Here is a 23,829-nt window from a genome sequence, read left to right on the forward strand (position 1 = left end):
TCACACTACTGATTTTATGACGACTCCCAAATCTGAAATCTCCACCATTCTCTTGCCTTGTTTTAAACCTCTCTGATCTAATTCTGGTTCCTATTCTTTTCTTATTATGTTTGCCTCTTGCATATTTTGTTACCTTTACCACCACCTCCTAAACACGTAAAATTTAACAATACAGAAGTCTTTAATCATTTACCAGAGACTCAAACAAATAGCTCCTTTCTGAAGTTCTGAAGAAGGGTAACTGGGCCCAAAACATTAACTCTGCTTCCTCTCCACAGATGCTGCCAAACCTGCTGAGTTTTTCCAGCAATTCATGGTTTTGAGATAATTACTTTCTCTGGTGTGGAGCAAAAACCAATTTCAATCAGTTCATCAAGCTATACATCATACTGCATGGCAGAGTCTTCATCTCACCTGCTCCTTTCAGTGATGCTAACTGCCTATCTCAGGATCCTTACCTTAATTACATCTCGATGATGCTAACTGCCAAACCCAGTCCCTTACCTGTCCTATTTACAGAATATATTACGGGGAACAAAGAAATGGCAGAGGAATTAAATGGATACTTCAGATCTGTGTTCATTGGGGAAGACGCAAGCAATCTCCCTGAGGTAACAGTGGCTGAAGGACCTGAATTTAAGGGAATTTATATTTGCCAGGATTTGGTGTTGGAGACACTGTTAGGTCTGAAGGTTGATAAGTCTCCGGGGCCTGATGGTGTCAAAGGTGAGCACCAGTACACCTGCTGCCTCAGGTCTCTTTCTCTTTTTACACACCCCCAATATGAACAGAGTTTTGCTCCTTGATTCAGAAGCAAAAACAAACTAGTATTCTAGCAATGATTGAATACGGAATTTTAAGAAACAAGTTTTTTGTTTTTGCAGTGATGAAAACACTTTTGGCTGACAAGTTACCTTCGTTCTTCGTAGTGATAGTATACAAAGAATTAATAATTGTTTACTAGAAATTGATGTAAACTGCAAAGCATATATATTTTAATCTGGCACATTGAATGCATTCTTTTGCAGATGTTTACCTTGTTTTCATTGAACAATATTTAGAACATTACAACACAGGATCAAGCCCTTCAGTCCAGCATGTTTGTGCCAACCATGATGCACTAAATAAATCCAACTCCCTGCACGTAATCTGTATCCCTCTATTCCATGCCTGTTCTTATGAATTGTTGCTAAAGTAAAATGTTGGTACGAGAGCCTGTCTTATCGTTGTCCTTTTTGGAAAAGAACAATAGATTACAACACTCAACTGAAATACTTTACAATTGCACAAATGCGTTTATGTGGAAAAATGTAATTTTTAAGACCAACAATATTAAAATCATAGTCGAAATATGGCATAATTTGGTCATTAACATATTTGAATGTATTTAGAGTCAGAGAGTCATAGAGATGCACAGCATGGAAACAGACCCTTCGGTCCAACACGTCCATGCCGACCAGATATCCCTCAATCTGGTCCCACCTGCCAGCATCCAGCCCATATCCCTCCAAACCCTTCCTATTCATATACCCATCCAAATGCCTCTTAAATGTTGCAATTGTACCAGCCTCCACCACTCCCTCTGGCAGCTTATTCCATACACGTACCACCCTCTGTCTGAAAAAGTTGCCCCTTAGGACCCTTTTCTATCTTTCCCATCTCACCCTAAACCTATGCCCTCTAGTTTTGGACTCCCCGACCCCAAGGAAAAGACTTTGTCTACTTATCCTATCCATGCCCCTCATATTTTGTAAACCTCTACAAGGTCACCCCTCAGCTTCCGACACTCCAGGGAAAACAGCCCCAGCCTGTTCAGCTTCTCCCTATAGCTCAAATCCTCCAACCCTGGCAACATCCTTGTAAATCTTTTCTGAACCCTTTCAAGTTTCACAACATCTTTCCGATAGGAAGGAGATCAGAATTGCATGCAATATTCCAAAAGTGGCCTAACCAATGGCCCGGACAGCCACAACATGACACCCCAACTCCTGTACTCAATACTCTGACCAATAAAAGAAAGCATACCAAACACCTTCCTCACTATCCTATCTACCTGTGACTCCACTTTCAAGGAGCTATGAACCTGCACTCCAAGGTCTCTTTGTTCAGCAACACTCTCTAGGACCTTACCACTAAGTGTATAAGTCCTGCTAAGATTTGCTTTCCCAAAATGCAGCACCTCACATTTATCGGAATTAAATTCCATTTGCTGCTTCTCAGCCCATTGGCCCATCTGATCAAGATCCTGTTGTAATCGGAGGTGACCTTCTTCGCTGTCCACTACACCTCCAATTTTGGTGTCATCTGCAAACTTACAAACTGTACCTCTTATGCTCACATCCAAATCATTTATGTAAATGACAAAATGACAACACCGATCCTTGTGGCACTCCACTGGTCACAGGCCTCCAGTCTGAAAAATAACCCTCCACCACCACCCTCTGTCTTTTACCTTTGAGCCAGTTCTGTATCCAAATGGCTAATTCTCCCTGTACTCCATGAGATCTAACCTTGCTAACCAGTCTCCCATGGGGAACCTTGTCAAACGCCTTACTGAAGTCCATATAGATCACATCAACCACTCTACCCTCATCAATCTTCTTTGTTACTTCTCCAAAAAACTCAATCAAGTTTGAGAGACATGATTTCCCACACACAAAGCCATGTTGACTATCCCTAATCAGTCCTTGCCTTTCCAAATGCATGTACATCCTGTCCCTCAGGATTCCCTCCAAAAACTTGCCCACCACCAACATCAGGCTCAATGGTCTATAGTTCCCTGGCTTGTCCTTAATACCCTTAAAGAGTGGCACCACATTAGTCAACCTCCAGTCTTCCGGCACCTCACCTGTGACTATCGATGATACAAATATCTCAGCAAGAGGCCCAGCAATCACTTTAGATTACATTACATTACAGTGTAGAAACAGGCCCTTCGGCCCAACAAGTCCACACCGACCCGCCGAAGCGAAACCCACCCATACCCCTACATTTACCCCTTACCTAACACTACGGGCAATTTAGCATGGCCAATTCACCTGACCCTGCACATCTTTTGGACTGTGGGAGGAAACCGGAGCACCCGGAGGAAACCCACGCAGACACGGGGAGAACGTGCAAACTCCACACAGTCTCCACACAGTGTTATGAGATTATGGATGTTATGGATGACAGGTATGATCACTGAAGAAAAAGAAAAATCACACACACTTGTAAAAGTTGAGTAGTGTAACTTTGGACTGCATCTGCTTACTGCTACATTAGACCTGGAAATACTTACTCCTTCCACAATGTCCCTGGTGAGAAATGATAAAAGCTCATTTTCTAGACATCTCACAGCACCTTACAGCTAACAAAGTACAGTATTTCTGCAGTGTATGGCTGGTAGCTGGGTGGCCAATTTGGTCATGGTGAGACGACCAAACTACAAACATGATAAAAAGCCATTTTTCTTTGTGGTAACACAGGCAAAATACTTCACATGCTAGAAATCTGATATAAAAACAAAGTGCTGGAGAAATTCAGCAGGACTAGAAGCATCTGTGAAATGAGAAACATTTCATATTTTTTGTCCAATACGACTCTTCTTTAGAATTGTTCCTGCAATTTGATTTTTAACATCTTGGATTCTTAAAGACTTACAAGTCTACAGCATAGAAACAGACCCTTCGACCCAATTTGCCCATGCTACGCAGTTTTCACAATATAAAACTTATCCCATTGGCCTGCATTTGGTCCATATCCCTCCATACCTATCCAACTTATGTACCTGTCTATATAGTTCTTAAATAATTAATTTGTATTCGCTTTCACCACTAATTCTGCAGCCCATTCCAGACACTTACCACCCTCTGCAAAATAAAAAATTGCCCCTCTGGACTCACATTAAACAAGAGAACAATAGTTGTGCTAAGAATTTATCTTAATCTAAGATCAATCTAACCTACACACCCTTCAATTTACTGCCGCCCATGTGCTTGTCCAGCAGTTGCTTAAATGTCCCTAATGTCTCTAATTCTATGCCCTCTAGTTTTAGACTCTCCTACCATGGGGAAAAGCTGTCGGCTATCTACCTTACCCATGCATCTCATGATTTTATACACCCCCACAAATGTCATCCCTCAGTCTCCTAAGCTCCAGTAAAAGAAAAGTCCCAGCATATCCAACATAATCGTATAACTCAAACCAAGCCACAGTAGCATCCTAGTACATCTTTTCTGCACTCTTTCTAGTTCAATACTTTCCTTTCTACAGTAGGACAACAAGAACTGCACGCAGTACTCCAATTGTGGCTTCACTAACGTCTTGTACAGCTGCAACAAGATGTCTCAACTCCTATAGTCAATACTCTGACCAATGAAAGTTACATGTTGAAAGCCTTCTTCACTGCCCTATTTATCTGTGACTCCATTTTCAAGATGCTGTGAACTTTCACCCCTAGATCTCTTTGTTCTACAACACTCCCTAGTGCTATACCATTGACTATGTAAGTCCTGCTCTGTTTTGCCTTATCAAAATGGAATATCTTGCATTTATCTAAATTAAACTCCATCTGCCATTCCTCAGCCCACTGGCACAGTTGATCAAGATCTCGCTGCATTCCCAGATAACCCTCTTCATTATCCAGTATACTCATCATTCTGCTGTAATGCTTGTTTCATTAATGCAAATTCAGTAATGTGATTGACAAATTGGGAACACAGTTTCAAAAGTGCTAACTTTTTAAACATGTTTGGCTGTAATGCGATTACATCGCCAACTCTAAGCACTGTTTCTAAAGCACGAGTTTTCTACAATGCAGGGTTGGACAAGAGGATTTAACCTTATTCAACAATCTACCATGCAGTACCTTGTGAAAAGCTTTGCTAAAGTCTATGTAGACAATGTCTACTGCACTGCCCTCACTGACTTTCTTGGTCATCTCTTCAAAAAAGACTCAAACAAATTTATAAGATACGACTTCCCCCACATAAAGCCATGCTAACTATCCCAAATGAGTCCGTGCCTCTCCAAATGCCTATAGATCCTATCTCTCAGAATCTCCTTTAACAGCTTACCCATGACAGACGTTAGGCTCACCAATCTGTAATTCCCAGACATTTCCCTGCAGCCTTAAATAGCGGCACAACATTGGCCACTCTCTAATCTTCCAGCATTTCACCTGTGACTGTCGATATTAGTTTAGGGAGAAAGTCAATTCTTTTCAAACACTGCTAGAGAATTTTTTCACACAACAGATTGGAATGCACGGTTTCTGTTCAAATTCATTGAAAGATGGCATTAGCAATAATAAAACATACTCTCAAGATTTCCATTATTGTGCCAGCAAAATTATATGCTTAAGACTCAGAATGACGCTTAAACCAACAAAATCGGATTCAAACATGAAAGAAACCAGGTGAGCTTAGCTGTTATTTCTTATATTTTGATGCCCAGTATTTAATGTACAAAAGAAATCTTTAAAACTGAGTACCAAGGAAAGTTATATAATCACAAAGAACTTGATAATCAAGTGGTACGAAGTATGACTTATTTCAACATGCAAGTCTTCTTTTTAACCAGAATGTTATGGACCAGGCCAGGCCCTTTAAAACATTTCAACAAGGTTACCCTGTCCCTAACTTTGTTAGTTGTTTTAAGCAGGTGTAAAGTGGATATTCCAGGAGAGAATCAGCTGGTCAAACCATATAGTTTTAAACAAAACAGAATTTATTTACAAAATTATTGAATGAAACACAAACAATAGAAAACAGAATATCGAATAACTTAATCACTCCGAAAATCCAACTTAATGATGCTGTTCCAAATACTTGTAACAATCCCCATAAACATCCCTTGGCACAAAACATAAAATCAAACACAGGTTCTTAGATGATTCAAGCCAGCTTCTTTGGTCCAGCAGCTTTTTTCCACGCTACTGTTTAAAACCAAACCAAACCAGAGAAAAGCGGAGTTGGGTGAACTGGCCAGTCCCCTTTCATTGTACTACTTTTTTTTTTAAACTTGAAAGGCTTCTGCCCGAGTCAGTAACTGTTAGCAATTAACAATTTGGCCCTAAAACCCTTCAACCCCAGACTTTTCACAGACCGTCATTCATGACCTCTCTGAAAACAAAAAGCCAAGGACAACATAACCTTGTTAAAGAAGCAGCTATGTCACAAGATTAATAAAATTCCTGTACCTTATAGCGTGATTTGCAGCTGCAATTGTAATTTTATTTTTCTCCAATTAAGGATTTTGTTAGATCTACCTAATCTGTCAAGAGTCAATAAGTCATTGCATTTCAAGCAGCTGGAATTTGAATTTGTCTGTCTGATTTTAGTTTCCCACATGAAAAACTTATTTTGCAAAAAATATGCTGATCAAACCTCAAAACAATGCAAATGAAATGCAACATTCAATGTTCTGAAGCTTAAACACTAACATTTGTATGAAACAGATTTAGGAACTGAATTTTATTCTGCCTATTAGGTTACAGAAGGTGCATGGAGAAGGCAGACTGAAGGAGGTTGTTACACAACTCTGTTAATATCTTTGTCACACATTATTACTTCTGCCCAACCATTCACTTGGTTCCTGCACTGCTATTTCCAAGCAATATAAATGATGCAAAAATAGAAACGAGTTACCTTACTGATGCCACAGAACTATGTCGCAAATCTAAAAGGGGTGGTTGGGCTTCATGCAATTCTTCTTCTTAAAAAGATGCTAGCTCATTCCAGTAATTATGGAGGGTACCTCTTTAGCTGAAACTGAAAACCTCTCCTGAAGGCAGACCACTGTCCTCTTTCTAGCTTTCGAAGCGACAGACTACAGCCAAGCTATTACTAGCTTTCAATTTGATGAAATTTCTGTACAGTGTCAAAAGTTTTGATGTTCAGTACAGGATAATATGCAAAATTTAGTTAAGGTTGTGTTTCTGAAGATGTTTTAGGCTCTGAATATAATACAATAATCTTATTAGATAAATCTGCCACATTAGAACTGAATTTGAATTTACTGTTCATCTACAACTCCAAGTGAAACAGTACAACTATTCAAACATTGTTTTCATTCACATTCATAAAGTGAAATGTCTAAATGTGACACGGTTGCCTTGAGTAGTGAGTAATATACAAAGACAGTGGGATGTTACTAACGTATCAAGGCATCCAATCCAGAAGTTATACACTTCCACTATTTATTCAATGCAAGATGTGAGAATCTCCCAACTCCATTTCTTATTTACTTTCAAAATAAGTTACAAGTTGGACATTTTCTAATCAAAACAAATTCTAGTCAAACTGGACACCTAGTATCACTGTCGGAAGTTATATTTTCTGTCTTCCTTGAGATTAATATATGATCTCTCTCAGGGCCAATTTTACTGTATATTTATTTATGAGAAAGTGATTCACCTCAGACTAACCCTAATCAAAATGGATGTCATGTTCGGAAGAAATTTAGGTTAAGAAATTGTGAAGCACCTTGTAGGGAATGAAATAGCCTTAATATTGTCAGCGCATGGTAAAGGAAACAGAAACCAGCTATCTTGAAGGTAAGTCTGGCCAGGTCAAGGAAAAGATACTGAGTGTTCAGAATAGAGTGAGTGTATTCCATTAAATACCATAAGACCATAAGACCATAAGACATGGGAGTGGAAGTAAGGCCATTCGGCCCATCGAGTCCACTCCGCCATTCAATCATGGCTGATGCGCATTTCAGCTCCACTTACCAGCGTTCTCCCCGTAGCCCTTAATTCCTCGAGACAACAAGAATCTATCAATCTCGGCCTTGAAGACATTTAGCGTCTTACAAAGGATAAAGGAACGAAATAACCTCATGTCTGAAACTGAGGGATCAATACTATGGAAAGTCTAAGGGGAATATTACAAATGCAGTAATTAATTTTAAAAAAAAATAATTTAAACAGAAATGAGGAAAGGAAAGAGTGGGCATGAAAAAATAACATCAAGTAAAATAAAAAAAATCCCGATTTCTTTGATAATTTCAGAGAGGAAATAACTAAAGAATGAATAGGGTTTATTAGGTATCATAAGGGCTACCTCAGTGTGGAGAATTGGGTATGATTCTTAATGTTCTTATTGGTTCTTGTATCTGGGGACAATATAGACATAGGGATCAAGGAGGAATTTAAAATGTTATTAGCTTATTGAAGGAGGAAGAATTAAGTGGCTTAAACATTTGAAACTTGTTAAGTCCCCTAGCCCTGTCAGAATGCATCCTGAGCTGCTAAAGGAAGCATGAGGAGAAATAATTAACACTCTAATTACCAACTTTACACAATGAGCATGGTGCCAGAGGACCAGAGAATAGCTAACATTGTACCATTAATTTAAAAAGGTAGAAAGGGATCAGCTGAGTTATTACGCTCCTGGTGGTAGGAAAATTATTGGGAAGAATTCTGAGAGATACCCTTTCATGTCGATAGACACAGATTAATCAAAGACAATCAGAAGCATTCATCACAAAAATGTTGCGAATTACTAACAATAGAATTTTTGAGAGGCAACAAGGTGAGTTGATGTCACATACATGGATTCCAGCAAGGCTTTTAATCAAGGTCCCACGAGACATTGATCTCAAAAGTAAAATTCCATGGGATTCAAGACAAAGTGGCAAGTTGGGTCTAAAATTGGCTGGGATGGGTATTTCTGTGACTGGAAAGTAGTTTCTAGTGGAGTACTACATGGCTTTGATATATACGCCTTGATAAATTACAAAGGTTTGGACTTGAAGGTGTGGGGAACAATGAAAAAGGTTGTAGATAGCAAAAAAAAATTGGCAGGGTGGCTTGTTCTGAAGAAAACTGTCGACTACATGAATAGATCAATGGACTGGTGAGATGGCCAAATGGAACACATGGAATTTAATCCAGAGAAGTGAGAGGTAATGCTCTTTGGGAAGGCTAACAACGCAAGTGAATACATGCTAAATGTTAGAATACACGGTAGCCCAGTGGTTAGCACTGCTGTATCACAGTGCTAGGGGCCAGGATTCAATTCCAGTCTCGGGCAATGGTCTGCATGGAGTTTGCACATTCCCCCCTTGTCTGCGTGGGTTTCTTCGGGGCTACCGTCAGTCCAAAGATGTGTAGGTTAGGTGAATTGGCCATACAAATTGCCCATAGCATTCCAGGATGTGTAGATTAGGTGCATTAGTCAGGGGAAATGTAGGTTCATAGGGTAGGGGAATGGGCTGGGTGGGATACTCTTCAGAGTGTTGGTGTGGTCTTGTTGGGCCCAATGGCCTGTTTCTATATTGTAGGGATTCTGCAGATCACTAAAGGTTGCCACAAAGGATAAGGTGGTCAAGAAGGCATATGGGATAACTTATTAACTGAGGCACAGCATATAAGAGCTGGGATATCATGCAGAATATGTATAAACCATTAATTAGACCAGAGCAGAAGTATGTGTAGTTCTGGTCACTGCACTTTACAAAAGATGTCATTGCACTAGATACAGCACAGAGAAAATGTCCAAGAATGTTGTCTAGACAGGAGAATTTTAGTTATGAGGAAAGATTAGTTAAACCAAGATTAATTTTCTTTGGAATAACTGAGGCTGAAAGTTGACTTCTTTGAAGAACATAAATTAAGATGTCTGGATAGAATGAATAGACTTGCCCAATTCTCCTTGGTTTAGAGATTTATTGCTAAGGATTTAAGCTAAGAGGTTGGAAGCTATAGAAGGGTTTTGATGAAAACTTTGTCACCCAGAGCGTGGAGGAGATCTGGATGCCATTCACTGAAAGGGTTTTAAAAACTGTAATAAGATTTAAAAAGGACCTGGATGTGCACTTGAAATAGAATAAGCTACAAGGTTATGCATCAACAGCCTGGAAGGTGAGATTAAGTTGGATAGCTACTTAGCCACAATACACAGAGTCATAGAGATGTACAGCATGGAAACAGACCCTTCGGTCTAACCCGTCCATGCTGACCAGATATCCCAACCCAATCTAGTCCCACCTGCCAGCACCCAGCCCATATCCCTCCAAATCCTTCCTATTCATATATCCATCCAAATGCCTTTTAAATGTTGTAATTGTACCAGCCTCCACCACTTCCTCATCATCTGGAAGGATAAGGGCAGCAGATATATGGGAACACCTTCACCCACAAGTTCCCTCCAAGTCAGATACTACCCTGGCTCGGGAATATATCATCGTTCCTTCACTGTCATTGGGTTAAAATACTGGAATTCCCTGCCTAACAGCTTTGTGGGTGACCCTGAACCAAGAGGACCACAGCGGTTCAAGTAGGCAGCTCATCACCACCTTCTCAGGGGTAACCAGGGCTATGCAATAAATGCTGGCCAGCCAGTGACACCCACATTTCTTGAATGAATAAATAATGAATTAAATGTCCACCTGTGCTGCAAAGGTCTATAACTCTCAGCCAAAAAAAGAAGTGTTGGTCTGCCATAGAATGGACAAGTACCCTTCACATGTGCAACATTGTTTAATCATGTTTCACTTTTGTACTGTGCACCATCAGACAAGCATTGGGAAGAATCCTAATATGAAGCTTTCATCAAGATGCTACAACTTTGCGTCAGAATCTATTCAGCCATAAAATAGCGAGGAACTAGAGACAGTGTAATATGGAGTTCAGGAAAATGAAACACGTAGAGCAAATTCCCAACATAATTCAAGTGGTAGCACTTCAAAAAATATATCAATCAGGAAGCCACTTTTATTAAGCCTTGTAATGTTATTCCTTTACACTCAGAATATCCAAATCACTTCATAATCAACTAATTGTTCAAACAAAGTTCTAAACCATGTTGGCAAACACAGCAGCCAGTTTGTACGCAGCACAATTCCACAAAAGCAAACAATGTAGATGATCGTTTAATCTGTTTTTGGTGGGGCTTGAGGAAAGTTTGTTGACCAGAATACACAATTCTCCCTGAATTAAAGCTCAAAATCTTTTACATTCCAATGGAACCACCTTGTGATTCACCCAAAAGGTGGAGTTTTTGACAAGGCAGCAGTTCCACTGTGGGGGTTAGTTAGCTGGATGTTGGCTTGCACTGCACAGTAATGGCAACAGCTTGGGTTCAATTCTCACACTAGCAGAGGTTACCATGAAGGGCTCTTCTCAACCTTTCGCTTCACTTGAGGTGTGGTGACTCTCAGGTCAAACCATCACCAATCTCTCTCTAATGAGTAGCCTATGGTCTGTTGCACTCCCACTGTACATTTCACAAAGATGCATCAGATGGAGTAGGATTGCAACCTTCAACTCTCAAGAGAAGAATGCTAGGTATTTGTTCAGCTACTTGTTTGTAGTTGAAAAGGAATTAGGAAATACTAATTTAAAATAAAATTGAACCAGACCACTTTCTATTATCTTGGTAGTTGCACAATGCAACCATAATGAAGTTCTTAATTCTGGCAGTTAATCTCAAAGTAATCCAAAACAAGCCAACACAAGGTGAGAAAATTTTGGAAAACATTAAGATTGGTAAGTCCCCAGGGCCAGACCAGATTTATCCTAGGCTGCTCCAGGAAGCGAGAAAAGAGGTTGCTAAGCCCCTAGCGAGGATATTTGCCTCCTCACTCTCCAGGGGAGTCGTACCGGAGGATTGGAAGGAGGTGAATGTTGTTCCTCTTTTCAAGAAAGGTAATAGAGAAATCCCTGGCAATTACAGACCAGTCAGTCTTATGTCTGTGGTCAGCAAAGTTTTGGAAAGAATTCTGAGGGATAGGATTTATGACTATTTGACAAAGTATGATTAAAAGCAGTCAGCATGGCTTGAGAGGGGCAGGTCATGCCTCACAAATCTTGAATTCTTTGAGAAGGTGACGAGGCAGGTTGACGAAGGTCAAGCAGTGGATGTGGTATATATGGATTTCAGCAAGGCATTTGATAAGGTTGCCCATGAAAGGCTCATTCATAAAGTCAGGAAGTATGGGATACAGGGAGATTTGGCTATCTGGATTCAGAATTGGCTGGCTGACAGAAGGCAGAGAGTGGTTGTAGATGGAAAGTATTCTGCCTGGAGGTCAGTGTGGAGTGGGATCCCACAGGGCTCTGTTCTTGGGCCTCTGCTCTTTGTAGTTTTTATAAATGACTTGGATGAGGAGGTTGAGGGGTGGATTAGTAAATTTACAGACGACACAAAAGGTTGGTGTTGTCGATAGTATAGAGGGCTAATACAGGCTGCAGCATGACATAGACAGGATGCAGAGCTGGGCTGAGAAATGGCAGATGGAGTTCAACCTGGATAAATGCGAAGTGATGCATTTTGGAAGGTCGAACTCAAATTCTGAACATAAGCTTAAAAGACAGGATTCTTGGCAGTGTGGAGAAACAGAGGGATTTGGGTGTGCAAGTACATAGATCCCTCAAAGTTGCCACCTAAGTGGATAGGGTTGGTAAGAAAGTATATGGTGTTTTGGCTTTCATTAAAAAGGAGATAGAGTTTAAGAGCCACGAGGTTTCACTGCAGCTCTACAAGTCCCTGGTGAGACCACACTTGGAATATCGTGTCCAGTTCTGGTCGCCCTACTATAGGAAAGATACAGAGGCTTTGGAGAGGTTTACCAGGATGCTGCCTGGACTGGAGAACTTGCCTTAAGAAAGGTTGAATAAGCTCAGACTTTTCTCTCTGGAGAGGAGGAAGAGAGGACACCTGATCGAGGTATACAAAATAATGAGTGGCATAGAAAGAGTCAATAGCCAGAGACTTTTCCCCAGGGCAGGGTTGACTAGTACGAGGAGTCATAGTTTGAAGATATTAGGAGATGGAAATGTGTTGCTGGAAAAGCGCAGCAGGTCAGGCAGCATCTAGGGAACAGGAGAATCGACGTTTCGGGCATTAGCCCTTCTTCCTGAAGAAGGGCTAATGCCCGAAAGCGACTGCTGGACATGCACATGGATAGCAGTGAGTTGAGGGGTGTGTAGGTTAAGTTACTATATTTTACGTTAGGGTTAAACCTCGGCACAACATTGTGGGCCAAAGGGCCTGTTCTGTGTTGTACTTTTCTATGTTCTAAAATTCCAGTGGTAAGCATCTTTGGGTACCATAGGTCCAAAGTCACTTATTTCCTTCCTTGCAGATTACTATATACCAATAAGTGTTTGAAATGACACATATATTGTACCATTTTCTGAAAGCTTAATTAAATTGAACAAATCAATAGTAGCTGTTGGAATTTAGATCTCCTTAAACCCACTGGGCAAGCAACAGTGTGATAAGTATTCAGAGATGCAGTCTCTTCAGTGGCACACTGCAGTCAGTAGAGATCGGACCCTCCAGTTCTGACCCTGCTCCACTGACCTTGTCCTGAGTGCCGTCCACGCCGCCTCAATGTCCGAGTAAAGGTTTCTCTCGGACGGTTTCCCATTGCTGGCCCCGTAGCCCGAGTAGTCATAGGAGAAGATGTTGCACCTAATGCGGTTGCCGAGGCCGATGTAGAAGCTGCACATCTGGCCCAAGTCCACTGCGTTGCCATGGGAGAAGAGCAGTGTATAGCGGCTATCGGGCACGCAGCGGGCGAACATGCAGGCCAGGCGGTTGCCGCGCCCGCTGCGCACGAAGAACACCTCGAGCAGCTCCAGCTCCCGCTCCGAGAACTGCCAGTCGGCCCGCTCCGACAGGTGTAGGCTGCACAGGCTGCTCGACTCTTCCGTCAGCACCGTGTAGGTGGGCTCGGGCGGCAGGAAGGCCAACTTGGCCGCGATCCGGCTTGGGCAAGGGGGGCAGCAGAAGAGCCAACACAGCTCACCGAGCGAGAAGCCATTCATCCTGGGGGAAGGGGTGGGGTTGGGAGAGGGAGAGGAGGAGGAGGAGGAGGACGAGGAATGCTCCTCGTCTCCCTGCTCCCCGGCCACAGTCGGCATGGGAGACGGTTGCCAGGAAACAGGCGCGAGCGAGATGGGCGGGACCTACGAGGGGGATGTCGAGCCCGGGAAGAAGCCGGAGATGTGGAGGGCGTGACAATACGGGGGTGGGCGGGGTCTAAGCGGCGGTGTCGCTCGGTGGGCGGGGCGTGGTCCAGTCGGCGGTTTGCTGAATGGGTGTGAAACAGGAGCAGAGTGGCGAGATAGGGAGGGGGCGGAGCCGGGGTGAAGTGGGCGGGGCTTTAGCGTGAGACGTTTTGCCGGGTCCAAGAGGAGGAGGCGGTTCTCGAATGGTGAGAGGGCGGTTGAGAGTAGGCGGGGTTTAGCTGGAGGGGCGGGGCGGTTCAATGCGCAGGATGGGCCGACCTCGCTGTGGGCGGTGACTAGGAGGAGGGTCGGGGTGTATGGAACAGGCGGGTCGAGTGTTGGGCGTGGTTAGGGCGGGTACGGATGCAGCTCCTGAGCATCGGTCAATGGTTGGGTCGCCCCATGTTGGTAGCCGTGGCGAGAGCTTCTTGTCGGGTATCGTCTGTCCGGTAACGACGGGTGTGTGGCTGAAATTAACATCGAGAGGCGTTGAGGCACTGCTGAAGCGGAGCCTTCCACATAACGGCGGCCATCAACGAAGCTTCTCCTGCCAAGTAGGCCGGCCAGCCAGCCAGCACTTCCGGGTCACTCGGGGGTCAGCGTCACCCCAGCACTAACAAAGGGACATGTGGATGTGAGTCTATCATCCAAAAAAGGACAATTATTACATTTATACAGCAACTTTCACGATCTCTGGATGTCCCAAAGTATTTTAAATATTCATAATGTAAAACAGCAGGAAATGTTGAAAATGCTCAGTAAGCTTGTGGAGAGAGAAGCAGATCCAATGACCTATCATCAGAACTTGGAGTTCTTACAACGTAGAAAGAGGTCATTTTGTTCCATTATGTCTGAACCAGTGCTCAAGCAGCTATCTACTCTCTACCCATTTACTAGAACTTGGCCCATGGCCTTATTTGGTATGGCATTTCAAGTATTCATGTCAGTACTTCTCAAATATGATGGTTCCAGCTGTTTTCACCCGTTCATGCAATGAGTTTCATCTATCTACCATCATCTAGGTTTAAAACATTTTCCTTAAATCCTCTTGAAACTTCCATCATAGAATCCCTACAGTGTGGAAGCAGACCATTTAGCCCACTCCATCCTCTGTAGAGCATCCCACCCAGCCCCATCCCCCTACCCTATCCCAGCATTTCCCATGGCTAATGCACCTAGCCAGCACGTCCTTGGGCACTGCGGACAATTTAGCATAGCTAATTCTCCTAATCTGCACATCTTTAGACTGTGGGAGGAAATCTGTGCAGATACAGGGAGAATGTGTGAACTCCTTACACACCTGAGGCTGGAATCAAATCCAGATCCCTGGCACTGTGAGGTAGCAGTGCTAACCACTGAGCCACCATGTCTTAAACCTCTTATCTTAACTGTTTGCACCTTTGTTATTGATTCCTATACGAAGGGAAAATGTTTCTTTCTATCTACCTTCTCTACGCCCCTCATAATATCGTATACTCAATCAAGTCCCTTCTCGGTCTTGTCTGCTGTAAGGAAAATATCCCCAGTTGTCTAGTCTCTCTTCAGCCCAGGCAACATTCTGATGAATCTCCTCTGCACCCTCCCTTCCTATAGTGTGGCCACCAGAGCTGCACATGGTGCCCCAACTGTGGCTCTTCTATTTGATGCCTTGAGTAATAAAACATGCGTCCTTGCACTTGAGGTGTAACCTTTGTTCAGTTCAGAAGGTACCAGATTCAGTGCAGAAGCAAGTTTTAATCCTGTCCTTGGTTTATTCAATGGGAAAAACAAAATGTGTCTTGGGCATAATCCACATAGGAAGTCTTTCTATTGAGCAGAGATAGTCAATCCCTTGTGTGTAGTTACAAGAGATCACAGTCCAGTCTGGTTGAAGCTTCTTAGTCACCTTTAGATGTTACATCCCATTGGTCCCACACAAGTTTTGCCAGCCAGCCACTGAATTTATACCTACAGTTATTTTATCTCTGTAGCAATCATTTTGGGATTAATTTTGGGATTAAGGATTAAGAACACCTGTAATAATTTGGAATTCTGATCCATCATTGTGGTACCTTTCATTCAGGAGAAAGTGAGGTCTGCAGATGCTGGAGATCAGAGATGGAAATGTGTTGCTGGAAAAGCGCAGCAGGTCAGGCAGCATCTAGGGAACAGGAGAATCGACGTTTCGGGCATTAGCCCTTCTTCAGCCCTTCTTCTACCTTTCATTCAAACAATCAAATATTTTATTGACAAAGAGATAAAAGCTGAACCCACAAAACGAAAAGCAACTATACATATCAAGAAGATACAGTGACAGAAAACTTGAAGAATAATAAATATGATGAGGAATTCCAAAAGGACATTGAGAAGTTGGTGGATTGGTCAGGTAAATGCAGATGAGTTTCAATGCAGAGATGTACATTTTGAAAGTAAGAACATTGAATGACAATATAAATTAGGGGGTATAATCCTTAATGGGAGGGAGACATAAGCAGATGGATCTGGGTGTTTAAGTGTACAGATTATTGAAGGTGACAGGGCAGGTAGAGAAGTATGTAAAGCATACAGTATCCTCAGGTTCATTAATAGGAACATACAGAATGAGAGCAAGGTGACAATATTATTGAACTTGCATAAGAGACTTAGACTCAGGGATGTACAGAACAGAAACAGATCCTTCATTCCAACTCGATCATGATGACCAGATATCCTAAACTAATCTAGGCCCATTTGCCAGCATTTGGCCCTTCTATTCAAATGCCTGCTCAGATGCCTTTTAAATGTTGGAGCCTCCACCACTTCCAGACATGCATCACTCTCTGCAGGAAAAAGCTGCCCCTTAGGTCCCTTTTATATCTTTCTCCTCTTACCTTAAACCTAGTTTTGGACTTCCCTACCCTTGACTATTCACTCTACCCATGCCCCTCGTGATTTTACAAACCTTTATAAGGACACCCCTCAGCATCTGACGCTTGGGAGAAATAGCCTCAGCCTATTCAGCTTCTCCTGAGCTCAAACCTTTCGGCCCTGGCAACATCCTTGAAAATCTTTTCTGAATCCTTTCAAGTTTAAAAACACCTTTCCTAAAGCAAGGAGACCAATATCGAATGCAATATTCCAATTGTGACCTAACCAATGACCTATACAGCCCCAACATGACATCCCGATTCCTAAACTCACCAGCAATTTGCATGGAATCTCCACATTGTGGAAACAGGCCATTCAACCTAGCAAATCCACACCGACCCTCCAAACAGCATCCCATCCAGACCCATTCCCCGAACCTTTCCCTGTAACCATGGTTAATGCACCTAACCCACACATCCCTGAATACGGACAATTCAGCATGGACAATCCACCTAACTTGCTAATCTTTGGACTGTGGGAGGAAACTAGAGCAACTGACAGAAACCCACACAGAAACAGGAAGAACGTGCAAACTCCACACAGACAGTCGCCTGAGGTTGGGATCGAATATGGGTCCCTGGTGCTGTGAGGCTGTTTGGTGTCATCTGAAAACTTAATAACCATTCGTCTTCTATTCACATCCAAATCAATTATACAATTGACAAAAAGCAGTGGACTCAACACTGATCCTTGCGACACACAGCTGGTCTAGTCCGAAAAACAGCCCTCCACTACCACATTCTGTTTCCTACCTTCAAGCCAATTTTGTATCCAAGTGGCCAGCTCTCCCTGTATTCCATGTGATCTAAACTGGTCAACCAGTCTACCATGAGGAATTTTGTTGAACACCTTACTGAAATCCATATAAATAACGCCCACCGCTCTGTCTTCAGTCTTCTTTGTAACTTCAAAAAATTCAAACGAAGCCATGCTGACTATTCCTGATCATAACTTGCCTTTCCAAATATATGTAAATCCTCTCCCTCAGTGTCCCCTCCAACAACTTGCCACCACTGACATCAGGCTCACCAGCGTATAGTTCACTCACTTTTCCTTACCACCTTTCTTACATGTTGGCACTACATTAGCCACCCTCCAGTCTTCCAATGCCTCACCTGTGGTTATCGATGATACAAAACAGCCCAGCAATCACTTCCCAGCTTCCCACAAAGTTCTGGAATACAGTTGATTAGGTCTTGGGGATTTATCCACTTTTATGCATTTTAATATGTCCAGCATCTCATCCTCTGTAATATGGACACTTTTTGAGATATAATTGTTTATTTCTCCAAGTTCTCTAGCTGCCACGTTCTTCTCCACAATAAATGCTGATGCAAAATACTCATTTAGTATCTTATTAGAATTCAGCTGGAGTATTGTATACAGTTCTGGATGCCACATTATAGAAAGTGTATGATGCATTAGAGAAGGTGAAGAAGCAGTTTACAAGAATGGTTCCAAGGATGAGGTTATGAGGGCAGAGGTTCTGATAAAAGAGTTTAAAAATCATGACCAGACTGGATAAAGTAACTGGGGAAACACTATCCTGCTTTTAAAATGAATAAGAAGAGGACGTAAATTTAAAATGTTCTGCCAATGAAGCACAGCTGAATTGAGGAAATACTTTTTCACTCAATGAGTAATTAGGATATGGAATGTACTACCTGGAAATGTAGTAGAGAGAGGTTCATTTGAAGCATTGAAGAGGGCATTAAATGATTATTTAGATAAAAATAATGTGCAAGGGTATAGGGAAAAGGCAGGAGATTGGCAGTAAGTAATGATGTTCATTTAATGAGCTGGTGCAGGCACAATAGGCTAAATGGCCTCCTTTTGTGCACTTCTACAATTCTGCTATAATCCTGAGTCTCTTCAAGTAATAAGGTTCAAAAGTAACTATTTTATAATCATATATACTTCAACAAAATGACAAGATTAATTGATTATTAATTACTAAATAATTAATTTACTAAATATAGTACTATTACATTTGAGCTATACTCCTTTATATCTAAATACAAACACCAATAAAACACCAAAGACAGTTTTATACAATGATTATACTTTTCCCTATCCATAGTATAAGAAGACATTTCTGCATCACCTGTCTAGACCACAGAAGTATACTGGGTGAAAGTGAGGACTGTAGATGTTGGAGATTAGGGTCGAGAGTGTGGTGCTGGAAAAGCACAGCAGGTCAGGCAGCAAATGAGGGACAGGAAAATCAACATTTCAGGCAAAAGCCTTTCATCAGTAATGAGGTTGGGAGCCTCAGGAGTGGAGAGATAAATGGGAGGGGGTTGGGGCTGGAGGGAAGGTAGCTGAGAGTGCAAGAGGTGGATGGAGGTGGGGGTAATGGTGGTAGGTCCGAGGGGAGGGTGGAGTGGCTAGGTGGAAAGGAAGATGGACAGATGGAACATGAAGGCGGAGCTGAGCTGGAAAGTTGGAACTGGGATAAGGTGGGGGGAGGGGAAATGAGGAAACTGGTGAAGTCCACATTGATGCTATGGGGTTGGAGGGTCCCGAGGAGGAAGATGAGGCATTCTTCCTCCAGGTGTCGGGTGATGAGGGAGCAGCGATGGAGGTGGGCCAGGACCTGCATGTCCTTGGCAGAGTGGGAGGGGGAGTTGAAATTTTCGGCCATAAGGCGGCACCTGCACCATCCAACCCCACTGCCCTGTGGCTGAACACTGACGCCTGGAGGAAGAACGCCTCATCTTCCTCCTTGGGACCCTCTAACCCCATGGCATCAATGTGGATTTCACCCGTTTCCTCATTTCCCCTCCCCCCAACCTTTATCAGTTCCAACCTTCCAGCTCAACACCGCCCTCATGTCCCATCTGTCCATCCTCCCCTCTGACCTATCACCATTACCTCCACCCACTGCACTCTCAGCTACCTTCTCCCCAGCCCCACCCCCTCCCATTTATCTCTCCATCTCCGAGGCTCCCAGCCTCATTCCTGATGAAGGGCTTTTGCCTGAAACGACAAATTTCCTGCTCCTCGTTTGCTGCCTAACCTGTTGTGCTTTTGCAGCACCACACTCTCCACACAGAAGTATACTGGGTTGTTCTCACAATCCTCTTTATTCCTATTGATGTTTTCACAATGTTATCTGCAAAGCAACGAACTGTCTACTTCACTGGCTAATCAGTTGGACATGGAGATCTTTCCTTTCCCTTTTAGAATTATTTCCTTAAGTGTTTCTGAATGTCAGGTTTTGTTTTGCCTCTCTTTTGACAGTGAAAGAGAACACACAACAAAGGAGTCAGAGGGCTGTGTTGGAGCTGTCTCCTGATGGTTTCAGTTTGATTGTCACTCTCAGGGTTTGTGCTAAGCTGCAGCCAGACTCTTCAAAAAATTGTTAATACGCTAAGGATCCCTAAACGTACAACAGATGGTGTCGATGTTTCTGTATTCACTGTGCAAAAGAAAGAACATTGTCTCACATGCATCACTTGCTTTATTTTTACAAGTTGTAAACAAACTCCTTGATTTTAAAAAAAAATTGTCAATTTTCCCCATTTACAATCCAGAATCCAAAATAAAAAGATGGAGTAATATGTGCACATACAACTTGTATTCTAAGATTCTGAATTAACCTGAAATTATATGGGTAATAGATAAAAATATTGTTGAGCTCCCCATAAAGAATATCAATAAAGAATATTAAATACATTAAGTTCTGCTGTAACCTGGTAGTTCCGTTCTCGTGCGATCCTGTGTTATAAGAAAATCATGTAATAGCAGCACCATTTTCACGTTATAACCAATACATGCTTTAAAGGTTCGCGCTAGAGAAACAGTGTCCCCAATTCGTCAATCGCATTATAGTGAATTTGCGATAACGAAACACACGTTATAGCAGAATGACCTGTAGTAAATGTAGTCAAAACAGATCGCACTGATTTGTTTTCCTTATTTTTCTGCTTTGTACCTAAAATTCTATATCTTTGTACCTAAGGTAGTGCTGTAAGTGGTGACTTGTAAACTTTTGACTGTGCATATGTGAGTATGTGACAATAAAGCTCATTCAGTTCAAATCCAGACATTAGTGACACTGGAAGTCATCAAATCAAATTAATACTTTACAAGAGTTTCCAATTTATTTCAAATATTTCATTTTGAAATTCTTTCAAAAGCCACTGTGTCACAGTATACCTTAACAAATGCTTATGTTCAATCCCCATTCTCAGCAGTTCTGAACTGCTAGTGGTGCACAGCTTCTTACGAGCCCAACTATAACATTTAGCTGCCTCCAGACTCCTAGAATGTCTCCCAAATTTCTCATTGCGCACATTTACCCAATTGATCTTAACATCTAACTTGGCCCCAGCTAATAAAACTAGTGTTACTCAGTTGCTTTCTGAACAGTTCAGCTAAACTGTTCTTATGCGAATGGAGTCTGCTTTCACGTTTTTCAGTCTTCTAATTCCAATTAACTGACTTTTGAACTACTCTTTGAACTGTTTTAAATGACTTTTTAAAAATGTTGCAACAAGCCCCACCCTTATAGGCAGAATTGAATGTAACTAATATATTTTAGAACACCAATTTCTCTTACATCATTCGCATATTGTTGGCATAAATAGTACAAAACAGAGACCAATTGAAGGAGTGAATCATGGATATTAAACTAAGCATTGATTTGAGATCTGATTGCAGATGTTACATATGAAATCATTGTTGGTGACGTGAGTGACAGCACTGGATTTGGAGAGTGCTTGCGTGTCCTGTAAATAAGTGACTTTGTTCTTCTCAAATGTTGAGTTCACAGAGACTTATCAATTTGTCCAGGATTGTATTTCTCTCCCCATGTAGTAATGTCCAACTTATGCATCCTGAGATTATTTTTCAGAATGCCTTGCCTCTGTATGTAAATCTTATTTGGATGTCCTCTGGGGTGGTTTCCTATGCACATTTGGTTATGTAATAGCACTTTGGTATGTGGGAATCCTCCATGTGAAGGACATCCCAATCCAGCAAAGCTGAGCTCTGGTGAGCATGGTCTGTATACCAGGTATGTGGCACCTTGCAAGAATTTTGTGTTTTATCCTGTCACTTGATATTGCACTGAAAGTGGGTTGCATCTGGCTGCTTTATGTGACACCATGAACTTGGTTGTCCATGCCTCATAGCCATAGTGAAATGATGTGAGAAACTCTGTCTGATGGACTTTGATCTTTGATTTTAGGTAAACTGCATGTTCTCACCAAAACCTGTGGGTGAGTCTGCTGAACACTGTGATCTGAACTTGCTTTTGACAGGTGATGGGCAACTTAATGTTCCAACATGGTTATTTTAGAGAGAATATTCCCAATGTAGCAGAACTGAGTTGTGGCATTGCAGTCTTGGCATTTGTGGTGAGGAGCAGGTTTTTATGAGATCTATCTTTTTTAGACTTATAAAACTGAAACATTCTGAATTTTGGCCAAAGCATTGAACAAGCAACTGGATGTCCTTCAGAGCATGTGATGAAAGCTTCAATATTGGCAAGCAACAGTTCTGTTAGTAGCTACTGTTGGACCTTTATTTAAAAAAAGCTAAAATAAAGCAGAAAAGTGTGAATGCTGGAAATCTGAAACAAAAACAGAAGTTGCTGAAGAAATTCAGCAACACCAACGTTCCATCTACAAAATGACTTCCTGCTCCCTGCCATTTTAACTCAGCAGTGTGTTCCCTGGCCAACATTTCTGTGTCAGGCCTGCTGCAGTGCTGCAGCAAAGCTCAGCGCAAACTGGAAGAACAGCACCTCATGTTCCATTTGGAAACCCTGCAGCCTTGAGGACTTCAATATTGAGTTCAATAATTTTCGGCCTGAGTACTTTCTTCCATGTCCTTTACCCACCCCCACACCCCAGTATGGGCTGCTTTCAGAACAGCAAACCTATTTTCACTGACATTTGGTCCCTATTATCAGCTTGTTCCCTGGCACACCATTATCCATCCTTTTTTCAGTCAATTCTTTTTCTCTCCATGTGGGCTCCATCTCTCATCCCTTTATCCCCATATCCCTACCCCATGTTTTCAGCATGCATACCACCTATTCCTTGCTACTACTAGTTCTGATGAAGGGTCACTGGAAACATTGACTCTGCCCTTTCTCCACAGATGCTGCCAGACCTACTGAGTTTCTCCATGAAGTTCTGTTTTTGTTTGATCTTCGTACCTTGAGCCTTTGAAGACTGAAGATTCCTATCTATCCTGAACTGAATGTGCACTCCTATGTCAGAATCTTCGAGTGCATGCAAAACATGGCCAAGAAAAATAGATGGCACATAGATCAGAAGCCAATATATGGCCTGGCTTGTTGCCAGGAAAGACCAGTGATAAGGCACCATTGTGCACCATTCATATCATCGTGAAATGAATGGGTGGCCCTGCTGATCTTTTCATGGAAGCCATGTTTAGACAGTACCTTCAACAGGCCTTTAATGTTTGCTGAGTCAAAAGGATTGGTTAGCTCATTGAATATCATGCAGCCATTACTGGGTCCTTGTCCACGTTGGAGGGTAGACTTGATTTAATGCAGTGATCTTTAACTTTTTTAAGCACGGTATCACTTTTTGGATTTAACTGCACCCAAGATCTACCTGAAGAAAATGTAAAATAAAAAATTTATTCTTAGTGCTATATAAATGTATATGTACAACAGTGATTGCAAGTTATCTGCTAGTGACTTTAACTCTTGGTTGGACTGTTAAGACTGCTAGTCATATACAGTCATCAAATAGCCCTTGATTATCTCATTTTGGGAGAATATTATCTTACAGAGGTATGTAGAGTTAAAGTAAACTTTCACTTCAAAAGCTCAGGATGATAGGAGTAGGTATTTTTTTCTGTTTACTAGTCCCCAAAGATTGCTGTACCTTGATCTGACTTTCCAATCTAGATCAGAAGTCCATATAGACAAGTAATGTTGTGATTATTTTCAGCAATAAACTAGACTAAATTGATCTACATTTCAAACCACAGTGAATGGAATTGTGTCACTCCACTCC

The 23,829-nt window shown here is 42.0% G+C and overlaps 1 protein-coding gene and 1 long non-coding RNA gene across 2 annotated transcripts in view; one reads left to right on the top strand and one right to left on the bottom strand.

Annotated features, from left to right (window-relative positions):
• The window catches only part of abhd17c (abhydrolase domain containing 17C, depalmitoylase), a 74,915-nt gene extending 59,840 nt beyond the window's left edge, over positions 1-15,075 (bottom strand). The window contains exon 1 of the mRNA XM_043677618.1: positions 13,293-15,075. Within this exon, the coding sequence (XP_043533553.1) occupies positions 13,293-13,855 (563 nt within the window). The 5' untranslated portion in view covers positions 13,856-15,075. The remainder of the gene's footprint in view (positions 1-13,292) is intronic.
• A 1,143-nt stretch (positions 15,076-16,218) lies between these two features.
• Positions 16,219-20,311, top strand: LOC122541090. Its single transcript, XR_006309517.1, has 2 exons — positions 16,219-16,307; positions 20,072-20,311. It is a non-coding gene; the product is annotated as an uncharacterized LOC122541090 (long non-coding RNA).
• The last annotated feature ends 3,518 nt before the right edge of the window (positions 20,312-23,829 follow it).

The sequence above is a fragment of the Chiloscyllium plagiosum genome, chromosome 36 (genome assembly GCF_004010195.1).
Source record: "Chiloscyllium plagiosum isolate BGI_BamShark_2017 chromosome 36, ASM401019v2, whole genome shotgun sequence".
Lineage (NCBI taxonomy): Eukaryota > Metazoa > Chordata > Chondrichthyes > Orectolobiformes > Hemiscylliidae > Chiloscyllium > Chiloscyllium plagiosum.